At 35.8% G+C, this 10,247-nt stretch overlaps 1 protein-coding gene across 9 annotated transcripts; it reads left to right on the top strand.

Moving 5' to 3' along the window:
* The first annotated feature begins 1,033 nt into the window (after positions 1-1,033).
* On the top strand, positions 1,034-8,838 carry LOC115958896. 9 transcript variants are annotated; one of them, XR_004084713.1, is made up of 6 exons: positions 1,034-1,266; positions 5,097-5,139; positions 5,297-5,366; positions 6,582-6,650; positions 7,726-7,815; positions 8,482-8,838. XR_004084713.1 is itself a non-coding variant. In XM_031077159.1 (3 exons), the coding sequence occupies exon 3, from the start codon at positions 2,040-2,042 to the stop codon at positions 4,689-4,691; it is 2,652 nt and encodes an 883-aa protein (XP_030933019.1). In that variant the 5' UTR covers positions 1,034-1,266; positions 1,817-1,848; positions 2,012-2,039; the 3' UTR covers positions 4,692-4,919. The 9 variants fall into 9 exon arrangements, 5 of the variants coding, with proteins under 5 accessions (XP_030933019.1, XP_030933018.1, XP_030933017.1 ...); XR_004084712.1 differs by having other exon boundaries at positions 4,994-5,139; XR_004084714.1 differs by lacking the exon at positions 1,034-1,266 and adding an exon at positions 2,394-2,475.
* Positions 8,839-10,247: the final 1,409 nt, after the last annotated feature.

Below are 10,247 nucleotides of genomic sequence, written 5' to 3'. Positions count from 1 at the left end.
GTCTCAATTGTAGCTTGCATGGGTGATTGTAAACTAAAGTACACTTAGAATTGTTTTCATTCTGGCCATTTATGTTTTAAAATTTTATTTTGGTCTTTAGTGTTTGATTCTACTTTTCTTGCAGTCCATTTATGTTCATAACATGCTCATCCATAATATGATTTTCTCATTACAATAATGAAATTATTGCATTTCACAACATTTTAGTGGTATTATTTTTTGAAAGAGTTAAACATGAAAGGCACTTATCGACTAATGAAAATGCCAAGTGCCTTATAGTTGTGGGATGCAAAAGTCTATTATAGGATGCAAAAGGCACCCTACTTGTAGTCGAATGAGAATGTACCGAATGAGAATGTAGTAGGAGATGAACCTATCCAATGTGAAAGGGTGGATACATATAATGGAAACATGATAGCTCAATTAATTAACACTTCTTAATCTTTCCAAGACCTTCATGGTTTAAAAACCCTATCCTTGTTGTAATTGAATTATCAAAAAGATTACTAACAAAAATAGATCCAATATGAAATCATAATAAAAATGAAAAGCCAGAATAAAAATTTTAAATTGTAAAAAATCAAGGAAATAAAAAAGGATAAAGTTTTTTCCCAAACTAAATGTGAATTTTGAAAAGCTAATCGTTGGATTACATGTTCTTTATATTCTTAACACGCATGTCAAATTTTATTCAAATAAGATATTATTTACTATTTGATCAATAAACATATTTTTTAAGTATAATTTTTTATCACAAAAATTTGAAATTTAAATATGTGATGATATAGCTATTTATCTTTGATTTTCTTAAAATTTTGTAAGTATAGAAGTTATAATAAGTATATGTAATTTAACGATTAAATTTTTAAAATTGTCATATAAAAAAACATAGGAAGAGTTTGAAGGATAGTTTGGGAAAAAAAAAAAAAAAAAAAACCCAAAGTGTAAGGGAACAAATTTTCTTTTGTTTTCAAAAACTGTATACAGATTTTTTTTTTTAAAAACTAATCTGAATGTATCTGCGAGCGTTATTTTTAGCCACGAGATACTTCTTCTTTCTTTACTTTTTTCTTTTTATTTTTGGTAACTTGGTTGAGCTAAGCAGCTGAGTTCCCTTTGCGTGCTTCTATCCTATGATTTGAACATTGCAGTGAAATAATAAGAATCGTTCTATTATTATCTACGTAGCTCACTCACTCGCTGCTAAGATTTCAAGAGAATCAAACCAGAGACTTCCAGTTCATAGTTGTTAGCTTTTGTCGCTTGGTATGTTCTCTCTCTCTCTTTATACTTGGTACACTGAACTCCGAAGCATGTAAATATGTCATTTGTTAAGAATTGGATGGACCCAATACCCAGAAATCGCTCTTTTTCTTTCATATTTTTGCAATGGATTTCTTATTCGGAATTGCACACTACATGTCTGATGAAAAGCCTGGTAGAATTAGCACCCAAGTACGGAGAAATGGGGGTTTTGTCTTTATTTTTAAAAATATTTAGGACAATGGATCTGTTTTGGAATTATTTAGCTTTTGAAACTCAATTTTAACAAAATTAAGTTTCATATAAAATTTGGTATCCTCAAAATTGAATTATGTGTATATTTTTAAGCAACATATACATAGAATTTAACATTGATAATGTTATTTTAGTAATATTATTTATATTTTTTAAAAATTTATGCGGTGAAAAAATGTATAATATTAAAAATTTAAAAAATTTTGTTTGGTAAATTACACTAATTACTCCAGAGGTTTGAGATAATGCCAAACAGGCCCACAACTTCTCAAAACTAACCAATTTGGTGCAAGTACAGCTCTCGGCGGTGAATCAGACTTTCTTTAGCAGGTGATCAGACTTTTTGATTTGGTATTTTCTGGTGCGTTGGATTTTTTTTTTTAACACACCATCTCTTTTGTTTGGGCTTCTATTTTTCTGGGCTTTGTAAAAATATAGGGCCCAGCCAAGTACTGTAGAATCATGATCTAAAACTCTTCATAAACAATTGCAGAGAGAGGTTGAGGTTGAATGAGTGAAAAATGGAGCTATCGTCGGACTGGAAATCCCTCTTCCCAATATCATCAGTTTTCAAACCTCCACTTCTCGTCACAGATTCAGACTCAGACTCAGACTCAAAACCCATATTGGGTCCGCTCTTCTTCAACCCTAAACCCAAAACCCTTTCTCTTCTCTTCACCTCTCCATCTCTCCCAAACGCCGCACCACCTTTCCTCCAAACTCAAACCCACAACCTCCTCTCCTTCCTTCGCCTCCCTCTTTCCAACTCCCTCCTTCTCTTCTTCCCCACCGGTCCCAACTCCGACCGGCTCGGCTTCTTGCTTCTCTCTATCAAAGCTTCCCGTTTCGACACTTGGGGCGCCAAAGACGATGACGTTTTACACGAAAGTACCGGGTTCGAGTACCGCATTCTCAGGATCGCGGTTAACCCCAACCCCAACCCTTTTCCCTTTCAAGGTAATAATTATAATCATTCCACTGCTGTTGGGTATTTGCTGGCTTCTACATTGTGCTCTGTGCATTGGTTTGGTGTTCAGGAAATTCATAATTCTGGTAAATTTCCCAGAGTTTCTTATTTAGGTTCTAAGGTTTTTAAGACTAGTTCTGTTGTGTATGCTTGTTGGAGTCCGCATATACCCGAGGAGAGTGTAGTTTTGTTAGAAAGTGGTGCTTTATTCTTGTTTGATTTGGAGTCTTGTTTTGGAAGAAGTAGGACTTCCAATTCCAATGCGCGTTTTAGAGGGACTAAGTTGTCTGTATCGTGGGATGCTGATGCTGATTCCGGGAACTGTAAATGGTTGAGCTGTGAATTCAGTTGGCATCCTAGGATTTTGATTGTTGCCCGGTCTGATGCTGTTTTCTTGGTCGATTTGAGGTTTGATGGGTGTGCTGTGAGTTGTTTAGCTAAGGTTGAGATGTTGAGGATGTATACTTTGGTTCAAAATGAACGGTTCCTTACGTTTACAATGGCGGGATCTGATGGTTTCTGTTTTGCATTGGCCTCAGATAGTTTGTTGGTTCTTTGTGATGTGCGGAAACCAATGATGCCGCTGTTGCAATGGGCTCACGGTCTTGATAATCCGTGCCATATTAATGTATTTAGATTGTCGGAATTGAGATCAAACTCAAGGGATGATAAATATAGGTGGGCTTCTGAATCGGGTTTTTGTATTATATTGGGATCTTTTCAGAATTGTGAGTTTAATCTATTTTGTTATGGACCTACTTTACCAACCTTGAGAGGATCCATTGTTTCTGAAGTTTCGAAAGTTTTGAAAACCCATTATGCGTGGGAGCTCCCTTCAGATCTCTTATTGTCGGGTCGTGAGTGTCAATGTGGAAGTTGTCTTGTGAGAGAGGAGATTTTGAAGGATGATCTTCCTGAATGGATTGATTGGCAGCATAAGAAAGAATTGGCTTTGGGTTTTGTCATTTTAGACAAAGATCTATCAGCAATGCTTTCTGAGTCGAATGAATTTGGTGGTTTTACCTTGATAAGACTTATGTCATCAGGGAAGCTTGAATCACAAAGCTATTGTGCCTCGTGGAAGTTGAAAGAACTTCACATAGAACGGTTCCATTTTAAAGATAATTCCCTGTATATTATGGATGACGAGGAGTACAAATTTCCTAGAAGATTTAAGTACGTGAAACTTGATAAACTCTCTGCATATTTGAATGGTAGTCTAACTGAAGTCCTGGTTTCAAAATTGAAAAAGCCTTGCAAGGGTCCTCGAGAGAAGGAATCTTTTAGCTCAGAATCTCATGAAATCTTGTGTGAGAAGTTGAAGGCTTGTGGGTTTGGTCGATTGAGATCGTCTCCTGCAGTTTCTGTTATTTTTAATGACATCAGCTTGCCAGCAAGCATACATGAGGTTGCTTTGAGAAGGTTGTGGGCAGGCCTGCCAATGGAACTCTTACAACTGGCCTATTCCAACTACTCAGAGTTCCTTGAGGTACTTTTGGACCAGAAAAAAGTATCTTTGGAATTTCTAGTTGTCCCTGACCTACCTCAATTGCCTCCTTTCTTCCTAAGAAGGCCTTCATGCCGTAGCAATAAGTGGTCACACAAAGTGCAGCAGGATGATGCTCTAGTGGGTCCAGTACTGCCTCTTCCTATTTTACTTACACTTCATGAGTATCGTAATGGCCACTCAGAATCGGAAGAAGAAGCAGGTGTATTTTCATTAGAGAGGGAAATTAGCCTGCAATGTGATGAAATCAAGCAGGTGGCCAGTGAAATGGCCTTGTCAGATTCTAGTTGTGAGCTTCTTGGCGACCAAGCTGTCTCCCTTGCTGATGAAAGAGAAGATATGTGGGGCAGTTCTCAAAAACCAAAACCTTTTTGTATATACCATCCAGTTGCATTTAAGTGCTCTGCCATGGATCACGCACAAGACAATGTCTTTAAGGATGAGAAATTTGATAACCTGATTTTTAAAGTGCCTGAGAAGAAGCATGTTCCTAATGGCTTGGTGGAAACCGTTGGACCAGAACTGTTTGATGATCTCTGCCCCGCTGATTTGAGATTTGATACTTCTGCCAAGAACTTCGGGCCAAATGAATTAAAGATATACAAAGTTTTGAAGAAGAAATGGTCTAAATGGCAAGACGGATTTAATTTATATCAGCAATTTTGCACAGAGTCTAAATTCCAAAAGCAATCGGCATGACAGTTAGATTTTCTCCCCAAATTTTGTAAACATTCCCTTCCCAAGTTTTTTTCTCCCATCTCTTCTTCTTCTTTTCTTTATTTTTTTTCCCCTCCTTTTAGTTTTATTTAGAAAGAATGAGGAAAAGATTACATGTGATCTGATGAAACTTCAGAAACTGCTTTTGTACAGAATACATCAAGAAAGATTTTTTAGTTTTCTGAGAATCAGAAGATGATTTTAGTGATATGATGGCAGCTCTGAAATTTTTTTCATTGTTGTGATTCTGTAAGTTCCTACCTTTTTATGTAAAAATATGCCAGGCCATGTCTGTTGGTGTACACGATATCTTTTGGCCCTTGTCTGGACATGCACCAGCTCATTTTGACACTGGCTTTTGATGCATTACAATTTTGGCCTTCTCAGATACCAAAAGGGGTTCAGCCAGGACAACTTCTGGTTCTAAGAGGTAAAGTTATATTGTCATCCCCACCCTAAACTCTCCCCACACCACACCACACCACACCACCCCCCACCCCACCCCCCCACCCACAAAAAAAAAAAAAAAAAAAAAAAAAAAAAAAAAAAAAAAAAAAAAACTATGCTTACATTGTAAGTTGCTGCAGGACTGCCAAAGCGTGGCTTTCTTGTAGACCATGGAGATCAGTATGTTCGCTTCCATGTTAACTTTCCCACGTAGGCTTCTTACTCTTTGTTGGTTTATAATTCTAGCCTAAATGCTCAAATATTCTGTTGCTGCCTATTTCTGCAATAGCTTTCACCCACAGATGATGATGTTGAACTTAATGTGTATTTAGGGGAGTTATTTTTTCTTTGTGATTTTGTATGAATGACATTCTATAATGGTGTATTTGGGATTGTAGCCTTTGTTTCTTGTTGTGTTCTCTTCCTGGCTTTTCCTTTTTATACATCTTTTGTATTTAGGATAGCATCTTCTTTTTTACTTTTTTTTTTTCAATAATAAATTCTAATTTCTTATCCCAAATAAAAAATGAAAACTCTTAACAGTAGATGGAGTTCTAACTTTAAAGTTTTCGTTAATCAAGGACTTGCTAAACATACAGTCTATGTAGATCACACACTTGAAGTGGTCCAAACTTGGGTGCTAACTTATTTATTTATTTATTTTATTTTTTCTGTTGTATTTGGGGGGGAAGGGGGGGGGGGTGTTGCTAGGTTTGGTTGTTGTTGTCAGTCATAACTTAGTTGCAACAGAGATATCTACTGGAAAATTGAACTTCTGTTTACCTCGACTATACTTTTCAAGAGGAAAGTATCTTAAGACAAGAAACAATTATGGAAGAGACCTTTTGTATACGTGCATCATCTCTTTGATAAGTTCCTGGTTATTCAAGCCAATGATTCTTGGCTCAAATAGATCTTCTTCCTTTCACAAGTGTGAGTGGAGGGCAGGATCATGGGTTCATACCCATTGGGTGTGAGTGTAACTTACCAATAAGAAAAAAAGGTTCCCGGTTTTTTAAACACGATTAACGTTAGATGGTATCTTGTGACAATGTAAAACTCTCAATAATAGTATCTTACAAGACTTTGAAAATCCAACCTGGTGCCTCTGAATCTGATGTCAAGAAGGCTTTCAGACAGCTTGCTTTGCAGGTTTTTTTCTTTTTTATTCTTGGGTTTCTTGGTTTAGTTTGGATTTTTTAAAGTTAAATCCTAGGTTTGGTTAGGATTTTTTTTTTTAAAGACAAAAGAAAAAAAAATCACCTTGGCTTATATTTATATAAATGAAATTTCAAAATTTGATCTTTAAGATTGATTTTGTTTTGTTCTTTTTTGTTTTTTTTTTTCATGTCAAATAGAACTTTCTCTGATTGATTTAAAATTGTGTTTGTTTGTTTGTTTTTTTTTTTTTTTTTTTGGCACTAGTATCATCTGGACGTATGCAGAGGAAGCATTTGTGGAGTGCAGTTTCACAAAATCAATGAAGCTTATGATGTACGTAATCCAATCCTTTTATTTTTCTTTGTTTGATTTTTCCTTAGTAATTTTTGGCTTAATCTCATCTTACACTTGAATATTGATATTTGATCTAAGAAATTTGTGATATTATATATACATATATCTGTCTGTTTCAAAAAAAAAAAAAAAAAAAAAAAAATCCAAAGAATTGTGATATTATATACATGTCTGCTACCTTACCTTTCCGATAGTATTGAGAAATTAATAACTACGGTATCACTTTGTAATAAGAATAGTTATCGAAAATTTCTCTTAAAAGCTTTGTATTGGTTCCTAGCAAAATAAAATTGGATTAAAAATGTTTGATTGCTGATGCATGATTGCTTATGATGAAGAGAAGCCAGTTATTAGAGCCATGGTACCTCATAATGTTGCAATGTTTTCTCTGAGTTCTTGAAATTGTTGTGACTAATAAAGAAATCGCTTTGCTCATGAAGTTGGGATTGGTCAAACTGGAACCAAGTTCAACCAGAACTAGCTTCATGTTTCTGCTTGGCTTGTTTACATGCCTTAAGTTTTGCCTCTAATTTGATTTGTTTGTGCATGTTAGTTACTATTTGTGACCCCATTCCTTCCTGCAAAAAAAAAATTGGGAACGATTTACGTGACTGATTGTAAGGGGCATACTATATTTTCTAGGCAGGCTCATCTTTGTTGTGCCTTATACCTCTTTTCTTTATTATTTTTGTCTTGCAGTGTGGCTAGGTTCCCCAATAAGAGCTCTTAGGGCATACTTTTGATTATTGTTTCCATTGGAGTGTACTTATGTGAATGGCTGGATTCTGATCACTTGAGTTTACTAATGTCTGTAATATTATCACCCATTTTTATGAGGACTGTCAGATAATCGGCTCTTTGCAAAGACTGATATTGTGTTTTACATTCCCAATACTATAGTAAAGCAAAATTCTTCATCAAGTTTTGTTTTTTTTGTTTTGTTTTTTGTTTTTTTTTTTTTTGTTTTTTCCTGTGATATTTTGAAGTTCTGGAGCTAATTTGCTTCAGTGAGCTGTATTGACTCACTTGTGTTCTGTTTTATTCTATTTCTTAGTGAAATAAATGAATGCTAGCGTGCTATGCTTGAAGAATTAGCGGAGGAGGAAATAAATTCCTCAAACAGTGACTCAGCTGAAGGAAATTGGTGAGTTTTGTTGTTGTTGTTGTTGTTGTTGTTGTTGTAGGTCCTCATAGTGTGTGTAAGATGCTTATCATTCTTTTGAACTTGGATACCTGTCATGACTATATGAATGGTGTAAGTTTCCGCTATAAACCAAGTCTAGGCATAATGTAATTGTGTGCATAAACCACTGTTGTAGCCTTCTTACATTGCATACTGCATATCTTATTCTGCTTTATGTGAGAGCAGATGAGAAGCTCAAACCATTTGTGCGGGATTCTTATTATCATCTTTCATAAACTGGTTATTACTTGTTAGGAGACCGCTTTGTTTCATGTGCATAAGCCTCCACTCGGGTTGTAAAGAGGTGGTGGGGTTTTAGGTTTAATTTTCAGCATCCAAAGGCAAAATAAAGACAGTTAAAAACAACCATTACATGGAACCATTGTTTTCAGAAATCTTCTGTTTGGTTCAGTGGGTATCATCATTGATACTGACCTTTGTCTCTTTTATTTTTGCATACTAGCAAGTATTAGTAGCGTCATCGGATTGAAGCATTCAACTTGCATTCATATTTTGAATAATTTTGCTCAAATTACCAAAGATCAGTTGGGTGAATGTTTGACTAGAGATTGTTAGCTCCTTTAGACACTCTTCTGACTGTAATGAAGATCCTGAAATGGATAACAGGCTTTACCAGCAGCTATCTACTGGTTGAACTTACAGGTGGCAGCAAATTCTTGAACGTATAACGGGTCCTAGGTTTATGCTTGAACTATCTCTTTTCATGTTGATCCTGCTGTTCCTGAACAAAACCATGGGCTGGTAGCTGACCAAGGTGATTTTGATGAAGATATCTGGACTAAGCCTTAATGAAACAGGATCGCTGCCTATGTCAAACTTCGGACTTTTGTTGATAAAAGGTTCACAATCACTCCCTATACATTTTTTTTCCCATTCTCAATGTATTTGCAGGCTCAATTTTTGCTATTGAATCCCTTATTTTTTGGTTTCAGGCCCGGTTTGTACACACATACTATTGTTGTATAGAACTAGTTATATTTTGATTATATTATAATAATAATGTTCATCTACTTATGTCTGTCTTCCATTCTTTTCAGATCTTTCATTAAGATTTCCTTTTCTACTTTATAGTTTTTTGTATAACTCAGTTCTACTTGTCCAAAAAAGAAATAAACTCAATTCTGAAGCTAAACGATGAGTAATGTTACCGATTTGTTATGCCTTGAAAGCCTTTTTTAGTGGTTCTCTCTCTTCTTTGGTGTTGGGTAGAAGGTTCAAGTTGGTGGTTGGCACCAAAATGGATTTTGAACCTTGGTCAGCCAACGAGGTCTTCGAGGCTAGGCTGTATTTTTTTCATTTAGAAAAGCAGTGGGGTACATATTGATGAGTAATGATGAATTAAGAGCCTATTCATCAGTTCCTTAAACAGCTATACTTAACAAAACGTGGCCAATACCTGATAGGGGGATTGCAAAAATTTCTTGGTTGGATTGGAGGATTGCAAAATTTGGAAATGGAAAGTAGGAATAACCCCTAAAGCTTCTAGTACACATACTTTCTATTTCCAAGTATGACCATTTCTAGTAAAACAATAACGAAACAGTTCTAGTACAAACTCTACTAGAGCAGTTTGAATACAAATGAGAAAAAACATAATCAAGGGGAAATATGTGCAACCCATCTTCGCAATCGTGTTTGCACAGTAATTGCTCTCTGTGTAGATGCGTTGCAATTCTTCATGACCGCCAAACTCTTTGACCTGTTTGGTCAATTACTCGGTGATGATTGGCTGGTAAGGGTTTGTTTTCTTTCAAACTTGACATGATCGGATTGAATGACAGGTTTAGGATCAACCCAAATCCAACCTACTTGTGATCAACCCGACGTGTTATGGTGTCTCTCACATTTTTTATATTTTAGTATTACTGTCTCAACCTCTCGGCCACATCATTTGTGATAAATATGCACAATGAACTGCTATAAACGATCCATAAAAGATAATGGTGGGAGAAGTGAGTCATGTGATGTGACCTCAAAGTAAGGAGCAGCTCTCCAACCGAAATGGTAATGGTGGGAGAAGCTCCAAAACAGCCAAAGAACTTTGTGAAAATTAGCAGATCCTTTATTGAAATGTGTTTCAATGTTACTATTTCAGGGAAAGATTTCTTATGTATTTAACAATCCTGAGCATTTTGCTTTGGACATGGATAAGCTAGCAAATAGGACATAATCGAATTTCCCCTTCTAAGATTTCCACATGCAATCCAAATAGAACCATAGTTAAAATACCAGATAGCAAAGAGGAAGCGCAGAAAATGATTCCTATTACTCCCAAATAGAGACATTGGCAAATAATTGCAGTCCATACTAGCACCAAGTAGTACTTTTGTGTCCCCAAGCTCGAATTCCATCGCCTCCGTTGTAATTTCCTA

This window comes from Quercus lobata, chromosome 9, assembly GCF_001633185.2.
Source record: "Quercus lobata isolate SW786 chromosome 9, ValleyOak3.0 Primary Assembly, whole genome shotgun sequence".
Classification (NCBI taxonomy): Eukaryota; Viridiplantae; Streptophyta; class Magnoliopsida; order Fagales; family Fagaceae; genus Quercus; species Quercus lobata.
The sequence above is the reverse complement of the archived record's forward strand: the minus strand, read 5'-3'. Positions and strand labels throughout refer to the sequence as shown.